A 20,544-nucleotide genomic window follows, 5' to 3' on the forward strand; every position below is an offset into this window, starting at 1 on the left:
ATTGGCTAAATACACAGAAACTGCATCCAATTCAGAAATACCCTCAGCAAAAGTTGCTGGAGAGTGGAAGAGTATTATACTTGTTCCATTTTAGTCTTTTTGAGCATGTCTTTGTGTCTATAGTTGGAGATAGGACGAGAAGTAAAGTGGAGCCTTTATCTAGCCCAATATAACCATTCCTAAACTGTAATCACTCAAATACCAAGAAAATTTTGTTGATACACATTTTTGTTGGTTTGGAATTTGACATGCTTGCCTATAGGCAGCAAACGAACATATCCCCCCTCAGCTGTACACCTTTGATAAAGTAATGTAATTGTATTTTAAACAATTATGGCAGAGGTGTTGGCTCTAGATGTTCTTTAAGATCATTTTCAACTCCAACCATTCTACAATTCTCTTAATACCTCAAAGCATACATTCTTCAAGGTATATACAAACATTTCCAACACCAACCCATCAACTAGTCTGATGGCTAAGCAATTAACCATGGATCTTGAACAGAATATTTAAAACATTTCCAATAGATGAAAACTGCTTTATTTCCAACTGTAACAAACTGCTCTGCTGCTCTCATTCATATATAGACACATGCACACTCCTTAAAAATTCATTTTTCTCAGAAACTTGAAAAAAAATCCTTCTAAAGAGTTTAACATATTCTACAATTAAGGATTATATCTAGCAGTGGAAACACTCATCAGCAGGCAAAAAAGAGAAAATTCTTCATTAATCTATCCTTCCCATAAAGCTGGTGGAGTTTTGATAATTTATTTTGGTTATGAAACAAAGGAGAAGGATGACTTTGGTACTGACAACTATGAATGGGGCACTAAGGAGCAGGGTGGGAAAATGTGTTAACATATGACTAAGAGACATATTATATCCTAGAGTAAAGGTCAAATCTGCATGAAAAACTTGTTCATAGAGAGATACACTAATCTTTAAGTGCCTAAAGTAAACTATCAAGAACTTTTCAGCAGTGTTTGCACTTGGTGTCAGCACTCTCTCAGCACCACATCCACTACAGGCTTGAATGAACTCAGCAATAAAGAACATATAGTGAAAAGTAGATTATATCTCAGCTGGGCTCTTCATAATTAAAAAAAGTTAGACTGCATGTTAAGCAGAATCTCTGAAAACATAAATTACTTTTAAAGGTTGAAGCATGCTTCAGTTATTTTAATCTATGAAAGTCCATTGAAAAAAATTAGAAGCAACATGGATTAAAAGGAAATCATATCTAGAAACCATGCAGCAATTTAATATCAAAATTAGCAAAGGCCAAGTACTTACAAAAGAGGAGCATTTTGCAAAGATGTGACACAAATTAATATAAAAATAACATGAGAACACAATTTAGATAGTTATCCAGTATATATACAGACATACCTGTATGCTCAAATAAAATTTAAAAACCATAAACAGATAAAGAAGGAACAATAGGAAACTGGCTAAGAAAAAAAATAATTTCAATAAATATTTTCATGGCCCTTTCTCTACAGAACATCACTACTGTTGCTGAACCCTGAAACAAAGTGAGAATTTGCAAAAATATTTACTTCTATCTTAAAAATTCAGACCCTCTTGTCACCCAAAAAACATTATCGAACAGGCTTGGATTCACTGAAATTTAAACAAAGGCTTCTCTATGAAAGCTTTAACGTGGCATCTCTGTAACAAGCCCAAGTACCTCACTAATCAATAGAGAGGGTTTGATTTCAATAAGGGTGATAAAAGTTACTCTAACCCTGGCCAGCTACAAGCTCTCAACAGATGATGGTCATTAGGGCTCCATGGGGTCCCACGTACTCGGGCTGTACAAATGTGTCCTATTAGCACAGGGCCTGTCTGCTTGGCAACGCCGGGCTCAAGACAAATGGCAGCTGCTGCCCTTCAAGGTCTGAAGTCAAGTCCTCTGGGAATCTGAAAGCCCAACTGGAAAAATCAAGGCCTGTTCATTAGAGACTGCTTCAGGGGAAACTTGCAAGGCTACCATTAGAACTTTATAAAAGAGCTAATTATTTTTATAAGACTTTTAAAACTATCAAGCACACCCAGTTATAATAAAAAGTATTTACTGCTGGCATTCCATTAAAAAAGACATTGCTTTTTGTCAAAAAATCTGCTGGTGACAGTACACAACTGAAGTTTTTGTATTGAAAATTTCAACGAGTTTTTTAGGAGAAAGTTGTGTAAAAATTGACTAGATGAGAGAGCTTCTCAAGTGAAGGTACAACACCACCCCCACTAATGTGAGAAAATATCCCAAACACACTCATATCAAACTAATGAACCACACATACAGGTGGGCTGAGATTGTGCATGCGTGATTATCTACCCCTAAAAAACAGAAGGAATTCAAGAAACAAACACATTCAGTGTTGCAAAGGTGACTGAAAAGAACAAGCAAAATCCTTGTTCCAAATCCATGCTGCTGAGGAACAGCCAAACGTGCTGCAGTATGTGTGTATTAATAAATCACAATGTATTAATAAGTCAGAACGGCACAGGACCCACATGGTACCAAACATTAAGGCTAAGCAGAAAAATGAAAATTACCACTGTTTCAGTATTTTTCCTCTGTTTTATCAAACACCAAAACAAATAATGATAACTCCTTTCATAAAATGTACTCTGGGGAAAAGTTGGTATATGACCTTTTTTTTTTATTCATAAGCACAAAATTCTTTACTATTTTAACTATTAAACCGAATCAAAGTTTCTGATACTGAAATATTTTCCCAGCTGGACAGCATGACAACACTGTATTGAGTTCTAAGGTAATAACAGATCACTGGTAGAGTATTTACTACAAATCTGTTTAAAGTGCTATATGAAATTCATTAGTGCTCCTTAATCAATTCTTGGACCAACATGCACATGAGCTTCCGAGTGCCTAATTCAAAAAAGCAATTACAACCCTAGTCCTCATGTAAAAGGATGACAGAAAGAAGCTATGTGAAACCAGTTTAAAAGAATGAAAATGTAAAGAAAACAGATTAGGAATGATTTATATCAATGCCTAGTGCTGAAGTTAATTACAACTAACCCAATAAAATAGTGTCTTTATTATTGTACAGCAAGTAATAACCTTGGACGCAAAAACCAGAACTCTTTGCTGACTTTTGCATGCTCAATTCCACAGCACACTACATTAAGAATTAAAGAAGTAGTAAATAAGCCATACAGAAACAGCAGGTTTTTAACTAAAAGCAGAAGACTCCCCTGCTGTTTAACCATGTGGGTTATTCCATGTAAACAGAGCTTTCTATAAACTAGTATTATGTTGTTGGTGGTAAATGCCTAAAACTATAATGAGAGTTTAATTTCAATACTTAAAAGTTAGAGTTCAAGTCACAGTAAGCTTTTATAGATTCTGAGAAGAAATTATACACATGTAGAGCTGGAGTTACATACTTAAGTAGTAGATTATTCAGTAAAAATACCACAGAAAAAACTGTCAGCTTGTCAGACAATGCCTTTTGTGCTATGAGATTACTCTCAAAGTGACAACTGTAGCCTTCTCTACGAAGGACATAAATCTATCCTAAAAAATACATTGTTATGAAAAAATAGATATAAAATATTACAGCATATACAATCTTTAAAAACTACACACTAAAAATCTTGAGATAGGCTGAATTTGCCATAATTTATGGTAACACCAAATATTCTTAAAACAGCCATAAAAGAAAACTTTAACTTAATCCAAAATTCATACAAAATTATAAAAATATCACATATAAATACAATTATAACAGTAAGAATTTTCACAACGTAAAAGCTGCATATCTCTCTGATCAAAATGCATAAGCTCCATTTTTGTATCTAGTTTCAAAGAAGTATGAAAAACTAGGGAAAAAACTGAATGAGTGCTTTTCAGGTCCCCAGTTTCTGAGGGAGGAAGCAATTTCCCCAGGCAGCTTTTCCCTTTCTCTCTCCCACTAGCAGGCTGTTGCCATGACACCCCATGAAACAAAATTAGGGGTCAGGTTTGAGTTCATCTAGCAGCAAACCTTCTCCACTGCAGTTTCCTCTCCAGGTTCTTTAACCATAGGCTATTTTCAATGCCAAGATGAAAGACCAGTTTCAGAAAGAATATGAACAGGAATCTTAAAAATTACTCGAGAAATTCAAGTACCAAGCAGTTCTGTAAATAGGCAGCAATGGGAAGCACAAAACTCTTAAGTCAAAGGAGATGAAACAGAAAAACAGACTTGAAGAAAAGCAACAATATAAGATGAACAAAGGGAAAAGATCCAAATAATTAAGTTGCAGTGCCAGCATCATTTTCATGAACAAAGGCAAACAAATTAAGGAATAGCAGGAGTATAACACAACTGACCCCTGATTTCAGTACTTTTTTGTTTAACTGTGATTGGAATTTGAGATTTTGTAAAACCACTGAACAGGAAGGAAAATGCCTTTCAAGGTAGACTACAAATTACAAAACTGAGAAAAATCACAGCAAACTCAGTGCTGTACAGCAGCACCAGTAGGGCTGGACTGGTCCCACTGATAGCAACATTCATCATCACCAAGAAATAACAGCAATAAATTTACCTAATAAAGAAATACAACACTGGTTTTGGAACCATAAGCCCCTTTATACACCAGGGAGGTTGGAAATATTGATCTTTAAGGATCCTTCCAACCCAAACCTTCTATGATTCCATGATTCTGGTATCACACTTTTCCCCAAATGTAGTTTGGTTTTTATGTTAACTCTCATAATGAATGCATGCACATGATGAACATGATTCTTGCTATCATTGTACTTTGAGGGAATGAAATTCAAGTATCTAAACCAATCCCACCTCTTCACTCATAACACAGGATGTCCCAACTTGTCCCTTGAAATTCCCTAAAACAATCCTATCCTAACGCAGATCTTTTCTTAAAAGATTTAGAGAAAATTAGGCTAAATCAATTTTTTTTAAAAAGGCAGAAAAACTACTACCTTTCCCATTACTCTCCACTTGCATACTCTGTTCCCTTCCTCATCCTAGATATATTGTCTTTATTTACCCTAAAACATAATATATATAAAACATGTTGCAACAAAGGTCTCTATTATCATCTGTCACCACAATAAACATGATAAATAATAATTTTTTGCTCCTTTCACTGCAAATCCTTACCTGCACTCACCAAGCAGATTTACCAAAAGAAAAATATATCCATCTTGGTTTCAGGTAGAAATAGAAATAAATGTATGCAGAACTATTCAAAGAGCACTGGAAAATCCAGCTTTTTCTTCTGTATCAAAATTGACTCTGAACTAGGATCTAATACTTTATAGACCTCAATATCATGATTGCTGTATAATCTAAATTATGAGTTTTTATCACTTAAGTTACCACAAAATACTCATGAAAAAATTAGTGCATTGCCAACAATCCCCGACAAGACAAAACTTTCCCCAGTTGCACAAACAGGCAAAAAGCAGAGATGCATATAAGTAAGAGTGCAAGTCAGACAAGAAACTGAACAACACCACTCCACAAAGTTTCTCTGGGTAGAACTTCCAGTAAACAGCACAAATCCTGAGTTCCCCAAGCAGTTCTGCCTGGAAACAGACACACATTATTTGGTTTATTAACACAAACAACAAAGTTCCCATATTTGTAATTAGTATTATATCAACAAGAAACATTGCTGCTCACTGAACTTTCCATAATCTCCTACCCCTCCCCTGCACTAACCCTCTTTCCATAGTCTCAAATTAAACAGACTGGCTGTAAAACAGCAGGGTGTCAAATTAAAGCACACTTTATTTTCAGAGGTCTCCACACTTCGCGGCTGACTTCCTGTCAGGAAGAGTTCCATTTCAGTGCAGAGCCCCACCAGCAGGGAGCTCACAGAATTAAGTGCCAGTTGATATTACTTTGTTTTGCATTTACCACCCCTGAGAATATTGTTCAAAGATCTAGTTATAAAGCCAGCGTGGTATCATCCTTCTGACTAGACTGCCAAGCCACAGGGTGTGCTCTTGCTGCACAAAACTCACCTTAAATGGTGGTGTTTTTTTAAGTCCTAGTGTGCTGGTGAAGCAACAGGATGCCTTTTTTCTTCAGAAAAGTCTTGCTTCTGCAGCTAAATTATGTTCCCTCAGTTTTGAACATCTGCAGCACTGTACATTAATGGAAATTAAGCTGTCCTGTTGCCCTATCCCACTCCCAAGATTCACATTAGACAATCCACTCTCCTCCCTGGACATAAAAACGTATACATTAATCAATCAAACTCTCAGCAACACAGCTTTAAGGGCTAATATTTCTAACTGTAGAGGGTGTGTTTTCCATTAAATTCACACCAACAGCATGTCCTGAATTTCTCAGCAAATGCAAATAATTTTTAACTCATGAGAGTTTTTCTTCATATGAGCTTATAATATATGGGAAGTCTACAGAATCACTAAAGATTGTACTTTAAAAAAGAAAATCAGGGAGGAAAAATCCTCACTTCTGCCACAGAATTCTGTTTCAGTAAGAACAACTTCAGAAAGTTCATCTCTCTACACTCCAGTGTGGCAAACTATTTCAAAGAATCATTTTGTGGTTTGTAACCCTATCTTTTATCCATTTCTCTACCAAAAGCCTGCAAGACATATTGAATCCTCCAACCAGAATTCCATGAAACAATGCTTCTCTTCACTCCAAACAAAAATGTCACAGTTTTACTACACCTGTATACTTGTACCTCTCTATACACTTTCTTAGTGTAATATATAGAACCCATCTTGACTTTTTTTCATACCTCAAAACTACAAAGCTCAAAATTCCTTCCCAGAAAGCAGATGTGTAGCATAAACCAAAAAACACAAGTGTTTGTTCATCTTAACATCTCACATTGTACATTTAATCTCCAAATTGGAGAATGAGTAAACCCTTAAAACATCCTCCTAGAGCAAGTATAATGGAAAGATATAGAGATATAAAGCAAACACATTTTTACTGAGACCACCACCTGTCAGGATACAACTACCAAGTGCTTCTTGCATCACTAAGTCAAGAATAGGTCACTTATTATTTGTGCAGTATTGGCGAAAAATTCTCAATACATCCAACCTATTTTCATGCTTAAGGCAAAAACAAAGTTTAAAACTTCTTTGATTTCTATTACTAAGCAAACTGTCAGTATAAATCCATTCATTCATGGCATATTGTTTCTTGCATGAGTCTATCACAACAATGTTTTTAAAATTTAGCCACTGTTGAACAGACATTTTAAATAACCTATCTATAATCCATACTAAAAGCACAATATTCCTGAAGCCAGCAATTACACCTAAGAGAAAAAACAGATTTCAAGCAGATCTCAAGGGTAGTGATGTCTGAACCTTAGCAATTTTAAGAACAGGAGTTTGAAAGAAACTCCTACCTAAACATACTAGGGTGCTCTCCAAGCAATTCCATGGAACTCAACAGGCAATTAAACTCTCAAACAATTTAGAAAGCAACAGGAAATCAGAGTGGGAATGAAGTTCTTACAGACAGGCTTTGCATTATCATGGGGTTTCACATAGAAAATATTACAATAATCTAGTTCTGGAGAGAAAAAATCTACATATTGCTTAAGTCAAATAACAAAAAATATATGCAGCTGATTTAAATGTAATTTCAACATTCTCCAGTTCAAAGGAAAGGTTTTCCCAGCTGTTTCCATTTATTTCAATCTTATCAGATTTGCACTTCAGACAGTTATCTACCAATCTGATCTTCAGTTTCAGACACTTGAAATGTATAACACAGTTCAATGAAGCAAGTAGCAAAATATCCACAGCACATGTAATCCATTTGTAATTATCCCAAGTACTCCACTCAGTGACAAATACCAAGCATGAAAGTTGTCAATAGACGTTTTCAGCACCCAAACTGAAATCCTCATATTTCAGAGATGGAAGAAAAACTCACACTCAGGAAGGGAAGAAGTTACACTATGCATAAACCCCCAGATATATCAGTGCAAGGCAGAACCCAGGTGTTTTGGAGAACAGATTTGGTAACATAACCTTCTGTTTTGTTAGAAGGAGACTTACTGACACAACAGAATCTGAAATCCAAGCACCAAAGGACCACATTTAAGGAGTCTGGATTCCACAGCCAGTGCCCACCCACACCTTCCAGGACTTTCACTCACATTCTCCCAAGTTAATCCCACTGACCACTAGCCAAACAGCTCACTGTGTGTATATCAAGTGTCTTGCAACGCAGGAGAATGCAGAAATCTTGTATCACAACAAATAAAAGGAAATGGCAACTGAGGGCAAACAGATGAATCACAATGTTGCTTTTCCAAATTGAGAGAGCCTAATTTGTTTCAAAACTGCACTCTTCTACATGACTGCTGAATGCCCTTAAGCTCCTGGACTATTAGCTACTTTGTGAGGATTTGTTGAAACTTTTCAGACAGATGATTTTACCTGGTGATAATAATTGTTACCCAAAACATTAATTGAACTTAAATCTCTTCTGCTCCAGGAGAATACTTCGATAGCATGGCCCCTGGCCACTGTGAGATCTACCTTTTCCTCTCCCTGGCTTCCCATCCTCTGCAGATTAAAACACACATTGCAGGGGAAAAAGAATTTTTGATGAGAAAACAGTTTATAATGTAAAGTCTTTTCACTGAAAATATCAGAAGTAACACTATACATAAAGCTCAACAGATATTTCCCAATTACTTTCTATCTAGCTGCATCCCAAAAAAAGGTTAGGACAAAGAGCTTCAATGTTGTTTTCCAGGTACAAAGATCATGTAGTATTTGTTACAATTACACTAGAAACATCACTACTGCTGTTTGCATAACAATCATTAACATGCTTGGCAATCTTATGTTTTCAAACGTTAGGATTTACAGTTTTATTAATGTGCCTAAATCCACTTGGTATGAAGCAGATCCAAGCAGCTTAAGAATGTAGATAGTCCACAGCAGAGTAAGATGATCTTGAATATTCTCCCTTCCACAGTCACCTCATCTCTACAAAAAGCTGGGTTAGCAAATATTCTTCCAATCTTCAAATACTTCAAATGAGCAAAAGCAATAAAATTTAAAAATAATTTTAAAATATTAAAAAAAATAAGACTAAAGTGCATTATAAAGTTTCTAGCACAACATTTCATGGAAAGTTAGTAATATAAAGCACAAGGCAAACACCTATGGGCAGGATTCATGCAAAATCTTTCCCTAAATTTCTCAATTTAGACATTGGTAAGTTCTTTTTTCAATTTTTGTGTGTTAAGATCTAAATCATTTTCATTTGCCTGATAAAGCTATGTTTCTTATCATTTTATCATAAAAGCAATCTATCACTGAAGCTTTTTAACTCAAGTACAGCTGCATTAATCTTTGATTCAGAGTAAGATCCTATTGGCAGAAGTTCACACTGTATAAAAAGAAAACCTTTCCACTCCTGATATCTTCTAAATGGCTTTTAAAAGGAAATTAGAGCATGCATTACAGCTGATAAAAAAATTACCTGACAGCTTACAAAATCCCTACAAAATCTACCCTTTATGCCAAAGCACACACATATATATATATTTTTTGACCACATATCTAAAGGATTAGCAAATTCTTTTAAAACTTATTTTCAGCTGTTATAACAAAGTGATTAGATGGAAGAACACTCTTGTGACTAAAACATGATCATCGAATATTTGAGGCACATAAAAAGTATTCCAACAGCATTTATTCTCTTCATATCTCAACCAGGATATTGCTAAAGAGATTCCATGAATCTGCTGAGTTCAGCTGCCATGGTATCACAGTGACATTGGTCTTTAGATAACCCATAGTCAATTCAATTAAAACTTCATAGCAATCACTGCAGTTATCCATCACATCAAATTGCACTTAAAAGTAAATTAGGAACCAGTGCAGATCAAGAGCATCAGCATAATGTGTTCTCTAAACCAACACTGAAAACCTGCCATATTCTACATCAACTAAAATCTCCAAGCAATTCAAAGGCTTGCCACAATTTAGAACACACTGCAGAAATCCACTCCTGAGGTAATGAACTTGGATCATTGATGCAAAGTTATTTTTCTGAGCAGAGGATACTCATAAAAGCCTGCAGATCCCACTGCATTCCACAAACACTTAAGCAATGGGGTGGAAGACAAAGGAGGCCATGGAAAAAATCTGCTGAAAAAGGGATGCACGCTGACTTCTTTATGAGCCCCAGAATCTACCAGCAAAGGGATTTGGTAGAATATGAAGTATCATCTAAAGAAATACCTGTGACAAAAATATCACCTCTTAACCAGTGACAAGTTAGACATGAAAAAAGAAAAAGAAAAATGAAAGCAAGCTGAAGACCTTTGCCTATAAGGGCAGTAAGACCAACTTTTACAGTGTAATTTTTTTCTGTCTTAATACTACTAATCAGCCTCTGCCATATTTTTATAAATGCACATGTAAACCTTCAAAAACTGTCAGAGCTGCACATGACATGTTCAACCATGATTATATTTCACTGGGCAATATGAGGAAATGCTATCTCTGCACATGAAAAATATTTGGAGCATTAGGGTTTCTGCTTCCCTCTTCCATCTCCCCATGGAAGTAATACTTTATCAAGGTCCACTATACATCTAACAGTTATGGTTATGCAGTTATATTGCAATATATCATATTATTATTTTCAGAAGATAAAATATTCAGCCATTAAATGGACTGAAATGTTGGTCTTGGTTTTACATACAGTATCAGCTACCAAGAATGTGTCTTTAGTCCTTTTTTAAAAACACTGGATAGAGGAAAGAGGAACCAAGAATCAGAACACCTTGAACAAGCACACAGGGTGCATGTGTGGGCAGTGGTGGTGGAGGGATCATACAAGTTTGTTGCAGTATTCATTCATATTCAGTTGTAACCTCTTAAATAGATTGGGTGGCATTCCATCAATTTTAGAAAACTATCCAAGAGCTGAACAGTGTTGAATTAGATAGAGTAAGTTTATTTTGCAGTCTAGAACATTTAGACACAGTAGAAAAATGCTCTTAAGTAGAAGATGAATCTGGGAAGAGCCACCTAATTAGTTCTCCAACACAAACTCCACTGACAATTCAGTCGATTGACTGAAGGTCAATTTCAGGTCACAGAAATTCTGTAAATCCAAAGGCATCAAGGAAAATTACAGAACCTGTCTCACCTATTTTGTACCTTTTTACCTTGGAGCTACAATAATCAGACAAATGCTTCATGCATGTGAGCAAGAGATAAATATTTTTAATCCCTTCATGAGAGAGGAGGGAAGACCACAGTCTAAACTCATGTATTTCTACACAGTCATGTATTTCAAGAAAATATCTGACAAAGGAAAGGAAGCACAGTAGCATTTATGCTTTATGGACATGCACTCAATTCATCTATGCTGCTTTGAGTTTTAGGCACAGAGAGAGAGAGCCCTTCTAGATGAAAATGGTTTCTTCAGGGGTGACATCAGTCTCCCTGAGAAGAAGTCTTGACTCACACCTGCATGTGAGCACCTCCAACATTGTAATGCCACTCATTTAAGATGGGAGAACAGAAAGAGAACTTCTCTCTTTGGGCTGGTTTAATTACGCCGACAGGATGCCAGGCCAGACGAGATGGTGCTTCCAGGTTCACTGTACTGTATGCATTTCTGATAAATGGGAAAAGAATAGATGACCTGGCAGAAGGCTCAGACAATAACATGTGATTTACAGGACATGAATGCAGCTACTGTAAGATTTATCTGACAGCCCTCTCCGATAGTGGACTGTTGAGTATCCGATGGAATGATTTCTAGTCTGGAAAGTCTGCTACTGAGTAGCCATACACATTATTTATTTATTAGATGTTTTGGGTTGAAACCATTTTTAAATGATGCACTTCACAATGCTCAGCCATAAATTTAGCTTTAAACCCTAGAAGGGAGGTAGTGTTATTGGAATGTGTGTCAGACTGAATTAGGATGAGCAACACTACGCTTTTATAAAGTGGCCTTGAATGCAACGTCAATTCCTTCAAAAATGATATTAATGTCAAATAAGCAGGAACACTTTGCAGTAATATTAAATGAAGGATTCTTTATGTTTTGATAGATTTATAGAAATGTAAGTACACACACACAGACATGTCTCAAAATGTAGTGTGTCTATCAAAAGATACAACTGTTTTTGTCTTAGAAAAAGCCTTTTGTCTGTGTCTCAAACCACCTGTTTCTCTTTTTACCTTGTGTTAAACAGAAATCAATATATCAACATGCAAACACAAAAACATGAAATAAGGGTCTTTTTCAATATGCCTAAATATATGAGTTTTAAACGACAAAAGAAATTAACCAGGTGTCACAAATAGTTTCAGGGAATTGTACATCTTGAATTTTTTTAAAAATTACTTCACCCATTAAAGGGCTGTATTTTCAAAATTTTATGAAAAAAACATCGTAGGATATTATTATTCCATTTTCCACTTCTGCAGAAGAGAAATATAATTCAGCCACAGATCTAAATGAACATCAGAAAAATGTCAGGTGCTTCAGAAAAACAATCCAAGTATTTACATCGTATCTACAATGTTTAAAATTAATTTTGAGAAGATGTTATCATAAAAAACACCAAAGATTAATCAGAGCCATCTTTCAATTTCATAAAACGATGGCTGACAAATTTGTGAAGTTTTAAATCAAATTTGCAGATACTTACTTCATAACTATGCCACATTATTTATGTGATTAAAAACTGGTTTTTGACCTGATCTTTTGATCTTTGGCACTGCAACCTCTCCATCTCCTCTTAAAAATTAATTAAAATTTTAGCAAAAGGATATCACTTCATTTCCCACCCTATCTTGCAGGGGAAAAAAAGAAAATAAAAAGAAGGGGAAAAAACAGGAAAAAAATCAATCAAGCTCAACCCCATCTCCTCCCAGTATCTGTAAAATGTCGGCTTGAAATTCAATTTCATATCTCTCAAGCTTTCATGTAGCAAAAGACAGTTCACTTCTTAACAAAATAAATCACTTCTGTGATTGCCATGCTGACCTCTTTGAATTAGGAAAATTCAAAGCGAAAAATGTAATTATCACCCCAGAACAATCTGTATACATCTGGAGCTAATTTTAGATTCATTTCTCACATCATTTTTCATATTCTGCCAAAAATTACAGCTGCTATGTAAGTTTAAAAAGACTTTGAGGTCTTTGTGACTTTATTGGTTTATTTCCACTACTCCACAAAGAAGCACCTCAGCCTGTGCAACTTGCACTGCCAAGCAATCACGGTAGCTTCAATTTGATTAGATTAGCATTAAGTGGCATTGTGACACATATGACAAATAGGTGCATTAGAGCACGTCATTTATTCCTTATCCTTTCCACTTCCCAAAACCAAACAAGTGACGTACAGTACAGAGCACAACATGATTTTAAGAAAGATTAGATTACCTTACCCAAAAAAAGGGGAAAGGTCAAGCACTAATTATTGATACAAGTAGCGTGGATACCAAAAACTAATTTTTCTAAATGGCAATACCAGTTGTAAGACACATATTTAATACTTGATTAGTTTTTACTTTAACATATTCCTGAATGAACAGTATAATTTGTTATATAGATTTCTCAGCAGCAAAGATTCTTTCATAATTTAAATCAGCTGCAAGTTCACATTCTAGAAGTTGTGAACTATGTTCACTTCCAGTACTGCCGTATGTAAAATAATGTCTAAATTCCAAAAGTTCCATAAGGAATATTAAATTCCTTTCAGGGTAAAATGATACCATATTTCCTGAGGAAGATGGAAAACTAGATGAGCAAAGTTCTGGTTACATTCATTAATAATAACCTCACTGGAAAACATAACTACTCTTCACGAGTTCATTGTAAAATCTATTAGGTGTAATCTCCAGAAGTAATTGTTCTTATTGCACTTTATTGACAACGTAGACTATCGATTTTTCAAACCTTCTATGATTCTTTCATTTGTATTCATGAAATGTCTATCAGCACACTCTAAATAAATTTGGCAATATAGGCACTAAAACGAATAAATCGATGTGAAGAAACATTAATTTTGCATTATCCTTATTCGTCAGGCAAGCAAACCATAGGGGTTGTAAATGAAGGTCAAAGGTTCTGAAATGGGTCAGAACCCTTGACCTCTAGACCAATACCATTCCCATTAAAAAAGGCTATTTTAAAGTTTTAAGTAGGGGAATTTACTACCAGAAAGGTATAATTTTAAGGCACCAAAAGAAAGGCTCAATAAAAACAGTTCTTCCATTTAATTACAAAAAAAAAAAAAAAGGGCAAGAAACCCCCCAAAAAATCCAATTAATAAAGCATACATAATTTTAAGAAAGTTCCTTAGGCTCTGTTTTTTGAACCACAGAAACAGGCAGCTCTCAAGTTCTTACATATCTAAAATCAGTTTGCCTTTAGGAATGTAGAATGTCCCAAACTGATGACAACCAGGGTTGCTTTCTTAAATTTTTCTCAAATCCTTAGTACTTGTCAAATCAATTAGGAATGACAGGGTTTTAAAAGTATTTATCACTCATTTCATAACCTCTACACAACAGGAAAAATTCTATTTATCCCAGAGGATTCAGCATGTCAAGGTGCAGGAATCAATCAGTTTCTTTAACTTTAAGATTATATTGATCCTATCTTATCTTACAAAAATGACAGCACAGAATTATGTAGGCACACCATCTTCAAGGTTATGTAAATGCTCAATAGCAAGGAAAAAAAAACCCACTTGAATAGACAGAATTACTATTTTTTTTAATCAAAAGGCTTTGTACATTATCTTTTAACCTATTACACATGAAGCTAAATTAAAAGTAAAATTTAGAGTAAAATTTTATCTATAATTTCCATTGTGTTCAGAGAGATCAATTTCAGACATTATTACTTAAACCTCACCTGAGAGCAAAGGAGCATCACCAGCTCCACAACTGAACTGCTCGATTTCATGCACACAAGACCTACAAAAGGAAAAAAATTATACATAAATGCATGTTCTTATGGTACAAGCTATTAACACAAACTGTTTTGAAGTGCAATAGATTTGACAAACAAAAGAAAGCTGAAATTTTCACGCCCCTTCCAGTTCAATTTTGTACTTTACCAGCACAAAATAAAAGTACGTATGTGAGAGGGAAATCATAAATTCCATGCCTTCCATCTAAAAGAAGCAGCTAATGGTAATTCTTACCCCCATTACTCAGTTTCATAAATGTTTGTATGTCAAAATGATCAGAAGTGTGGTTAACATATGTTATATTAATCCACTGTATCTACATTTTGCTATTTCTCGAAGGATTGGGTCATTATATATGCAGAGAAGGGAAATGGCTTTATGACCTCTGCTTTCTCCATGACGCGTTCTCCTTTCAGCCCCCAGCTATCAATCAAGTTTCCATTTTGTTTCATGGCAGCAGACATCCCAAACACTCTTATTAGTACTTTGACCCTTAACCCCACACTAAACCTAAGCAGAAGTGCAAGCAGTAACCTATTATATATTTTCAGTTTTTTACAAACTAATTTGAGTATTATTATTTGTGTTCGCATTTTGGGTTAGGTTTGTCTATAACTGGGGTTTAGAATCAAAAATTGGTTTCATGTGTTCATTTTTGTCCAGACGGTTCATACACTGCCAGTGATTATCTTGCTTTTTCTTTGCTCATCCAATTTATGCAATACTCACCTATCCATCTATGTAACTATATTACAATCAAAATACTTTGAACCAGATTCTCTTTTATCTTCAAAAATAAAGCTTTGAGAAAAACTGCTTTTCTGGTTCTTCTTATTAAATGAATGAAATAAATTTGTTCACAAGGCAGCTTCTATTAAAATGTTTATCAGCTAAAATGATGCCCAAATGCATAAACAAAAGTAGAATCCCATCTTTTCGAGTCTCAAAGAAAGTAATTCATACATTTCTTCCTTCCATTTCTTCTTACCTCAAATGGTAAGCAAGCTAAACTCCCAAACTAAAGAACTTTAATTTGTGAAATGTAATGAAGTCTCAATTTTGATATCAGCAGTCCTCAGTGAAACACTTAGCAGTATTTGATACTCTAATTGTGTTTCTGACAATGCTCATATTCAGCCCTTCAAACAGGATGACTGTCCTAATCCAAGAAACAAGTAGTTTCAAAAATGTTTTTAAAAGAACTTTAATTCCCTAGGAAGAAAGTAGATCTGTCAGTGCAAACATAGCTCAAGTTAAGCAACCAAGGGACTCTATCACGAGTGCACCTATCACTGGAAGCTGCAACAGGCTCTTCTTGTCACATCTTCAACAGGACAAAACCTGAAAATTTCACTCTGAAAAGCAGTGGACAAAGCAATTCATGTGACACAGTCAAATTTTGAGAAAATTGAAAAATTGGTGTTGCACTGCTAAATTCAGTTTTCCAATATACACAATTTTTTAAATTGAGGACATTAATGTCTGCATTGCAGAACTGAGCCTCGTTTTTAAGCAGAGAGAAACCCACCAGTAGAAAGAAAACGTCATCATGTCAATCTCGACCATGTCATGCCAATCTTCCACCAGGAAGAGCCATGATCACGGCTGTGCACAGGAATCCCCATCTTCTCAGATGTGCAGGAGAATCCTCCTCCATACTGACAAGGATTCCTCTTACCTGTATGACTCCCTTCCAATAAGAAACCAAAAAGCCAGGAGCAGACTCACGTGTGAGAGAGACAGCAGAACACACTCCACTGACATAGTTCTCAAGAACACTCCAGTTCCAACACCCCAGTAAAAGTGACAGGTCTTGTATACCCAACTCGCTACACTATACACTTTACTGTGTATCAAAGAGTTGACCTTGACACCAAAATTTCTCTTAAAGCTCTCAAAACACATTTTATACAACAGCTTCTAAGGGACAAATGGCCAGGAGAGTTGGAAAACAAAGGAAGATGGACACAAAGAGGTAGCAGAGACGGCAAAGATGAGGAGTCAGTGACAATGACCTCAGAAGGTTAAAGACAGAAGAAACAAGAGGCAGTGAAATCCAGTGGACAGCACTGTTTGGGAAGTCAAGAAGAAAGTTCCTAAATAAAGAAATTTTCATTCTCCAAGGCAACAAAGAACACAACCCCCCCCTTTTTTAAATGGAAACTTACTTGTACCTTCTATCAGCAACTCCTGCCCATGGCTGCCCAAAAGAGTCCGAGAAAGAAAGGGAGCAAAATCCACAAAAATCTCTCTCAGCAGTGGGGCAGCTTTTTCCAAAGCATGCTCAAGCCTGTCGGTAATGCTAGTAAAGAAATACATGTGATTAGCAATAAAAGAAGGAAGTTACTGGAATTTTGTAAAAAGGAATATAGATTTTGACAATGCTTAAGTGATATACATGTATAAGAAGGAATTAATCCAACACTCAGTATTTTCCCAAACCTTCATTAGTTATTGAAAATCAGCAAAAGACATTCTTATGTTATGTGGTATCAGAATACCAATTGTAATATCAATAACATGAGCTGCAACACAGCTGTTCAGATCAATTGGAGAAGTTACCTCATTTTGGAGGCAGAATCCTCAGGCACTGAAGAAACTGCAGGAACAGATGGCAATTTTGAATTAGATGATCCCCTTCCTACAAGAGAAAGTAATAATAAACAAATTATATAAGAAAACATTCCAGGGATTAGAAAAGCAGACCAGAAACTAAAGCTTTAAGTTCTCAGAAACCACGGTTTTCAAGTGTGAGGACTAGGTGAACTCCATTCACCACTTTGTACCTCAAATATTTTTTTTCCATAGAAGCCCTAATTACTTGAATTCATATTTATCAGGAATGCCATGGCAAGTTTTTTAAATGTTGCTTTAGCACATACAGAAATTAATTCAAGGAAGCATTGTAGTTTGTTTTGTGAATGAAGTCAGATTAGGCTGCAGTGATTCCTTCTGGTCTTATAAAACAGGACTTCTCTGAACAAATCTAGTAACACTTACAACCCTACAAATGAATACAAACAATGTTTTATACCTTTAATATGGCTATAATATGCTAATACAGATAATAATACTAATATATAATTATATACAGCCAAATGGTAATGTTTTAAAACCATCTATTTTGGTTAGTGTTCACCTAATTTCAAGTAACTTGCACAGAAAACCCTTAATATTTTTGTCTGAAATTAAAATATATATTGGTGTCAAAATCATGCAGAAAAAAATGAGTGGGTATTTTCAACAGCCAGGCTTAAATTTTTGCAAATCTGAGACTCTGACAGAGGCAGCTATGATAAAATTTTCCATTGCACTGCTGGTGTCATTAGCATGATGGCAGTGGTATAACCTCATTTATGAGTTATTAACTTTGCCACATCAATTATTCAAAGGCTGATAGGGAAGACTGGGTCATTTATGTATCCTACACTTACAGAAAAAAAAGCAGTTGTGTTATGTCAAATTGACACTACATGGCTCTCATCAGCACAGGAGGAATCTGTAAATATTAAATTCTGCTGCTCAGTACATAGAGAAATACAACCTCCCCATACTGCAGTATGGATTGGTATTAGCAGTGATGAACAGGGGGCAAGCCAGACAGCCAGAGACTTCACAGATATTTTCTGCCAGGATAGGAATGGTGACTCACAAATCTTACACTGCATTCCAAGCTATAGAGAGGAATGAATCTTAGCAGACAGGTTTCTGTGCATTTCCCAGGAGCATGACTGCTCCTAGTCCATCTGCAATCCTATCTCTTTCCACCCCGAGACCCTGTCCTATTCTCTTTCCTCTCACCTTGCCAGTTACAGATTTTTATGCTGCTGGAAAGGAGGGGGGGGAAAAAGAAAAGGGAAAAAAGCCTGAAAAAAAAGAGTCCAATCATTTTAGTTCTCACACCTATCTTAGCAAAGAAGTTACCCTTCTTAGAGCTGTAACTATAGAAAAATTCCTGATGGCCCCACCTACAATGGAGTTGGTTAATTCAGTTCAATGCAACCTGTCTGGAAATGAGCTGCTGAGATCTTGAAACTATCTACCAAAATGTGTCAACTGAAACTTTTCAAAGATTTTCAACTCGACTCAAGTGAAACAGATTTAGAAAGAGATGGCTAAGATAGATCCCTGAGATAGTGAATTTATTTCTCCCATCAAATTTCAAACTTCTGCTCCAAAACTCTGGCAACACAGAACTTCCTCCAGAAAATATCAAGGGTTTCTGGTGGGTGAGAGATTTTGTTTTTCTATCCAGAGAAGGCAGTTTTCTCCAATCTTGTTTCAAAGGCAGCACAGGAACTAAGAAAATAAATTAGAGTATCATAACCATGAAAAGTTTTGCTCTCATTTCTTTTCCTTTCTTCAGAGATAGGAGATATCTTTGTGAATGTGATTCATTTGTGTTTTACATAAATTCAACCTGAAGCTTTTATGCTGACTGCTGTATAGGTATGATAGAATCAGAATGAAAGTGAGTGGGTCATACAGAATGAAGGATAAGAAAGTGGTGAACAAAGTGTTAGCTGAAAGCAAAATGAAATGTGAATCTTCTGGGCACTGTATCCTGCATAATTTTTCTAATAAAGACTAAACAAATATATATTTCTGTAAGTTTCAAGGTGATGGCAAGATTTTGTAAAAGTTCTCAGTATTTTCATGGATAAAATTCCATTTTTTCAACAGCTAGTTTAGTCAAACAACTAAAAAGTATTTTGGCTACTCCCAACAAAAAATCTGTCAAATGATGTGCTGAAAATTAGAACACAACCTCCTGCACAGAAAAACAAAGCCTACATAAGGCAACAAAGCCACATGATTCAATGGTTTGTCAGATAATTTTGTAGCTGTCAAGTTTCTTTCCCTTTTAATTATTTATCAAGACTTTAAAACTACAATGTCATTTGTCATGAGAATTTTTCTATTTAAATAATTTGACTAGAACACCCAGCTTTCTCCCCAAAGCCCAACATCCCTATTCTCATTTAACAAGTCCCTCTAACTTGAAAATACTCCGAAGTCCAAGAGGTGATTTATAGGCTCACACTACCCACAAATGGAAACCAGCACACTGATCTGGGTAGTCCAACACAGTACCAAACCGAAATGGCACACAAAGCCTTCTAAACAAGACAGTCCTCAACATACAGGCAGTGGAAGCAGCATGTCTTGATAAAGAAATGCTCACATGTGTTTCACCACATCTAAAATCTGACACCAGTAATCCACTACTCACTGGGTATGGTTATATAGTCAATACTATACACAACCAAATTCCTACTCTATTAAAGCAAAGACTATCAGGAGGAAATAAGACTTAACAGTGAAGCACAACGGCATGATTTTTTAAATTAAACAAGACAAAAATAATTCTGGGGAGTATTTGGGCTGTCAGCAAAATAACTGAAGGAAAAAATTAGGGAAAAAATAAAATCAAAGGAAACATCTGCAAGTACAATGAGAGGGCTTAATAGCCATCATGAGGCTAGTAAAGAAACATACTCTCAGCCTAGGGTAACTTGGCTTTATTGTTGTTTGTTTATTTTGTTGGGATGGGTTGGGGCTTTTTAAGTTTTCCATTTTGTCA

The 20,544-nt window shown here is 35.6% G+C and overlaps 1 protein-coding gene across 1 annotated transcript in view; it reads right to left on the minus strand.

Moving 5' to 3' along the window:
- Positions 1-20,544, minus strand: part of LRBA (LPS responsive beige-like anchor protein) — a 370,657-nt gene that overhangs the window by 253,287 nt on the left and 96,826 nt on the right. Inside the window, exons 32-34 of the mRNA XM_058804238.1 lie at positions 17,523-17,601; positions 17,129-17,262; positions 14,903-14,964 (exon numbers count right to left, since the gene is read on the minus strand). Of these exons, the coding sequence (XP_058660221.1) occupies positions 14,903-14,964; positions 17,129-17,262; positions 17,523-17,601 (275 nt within the window). The remainder of the gene's footprint in view (positions 1-14,902; positions 14,965-17,128; positions 17,263-17,522; positions 17,602-20,544) is intronic.

This window comes from Ammospiza caudacuta, chromosome 4 (genome assembly GCF_027887145.1).
Source record: "Ammospiza caudacuta isolate bAmmCau1 chromosome 4, bAmmCau1.pri, whole genome shotgun sequence".
Taxonomy (NCBI): Eukaryota; Metazoa; Chordata; class Aves; order Passeriformes; family Passerellidae; genus Ammospiza; species Ammospiza caudacuta.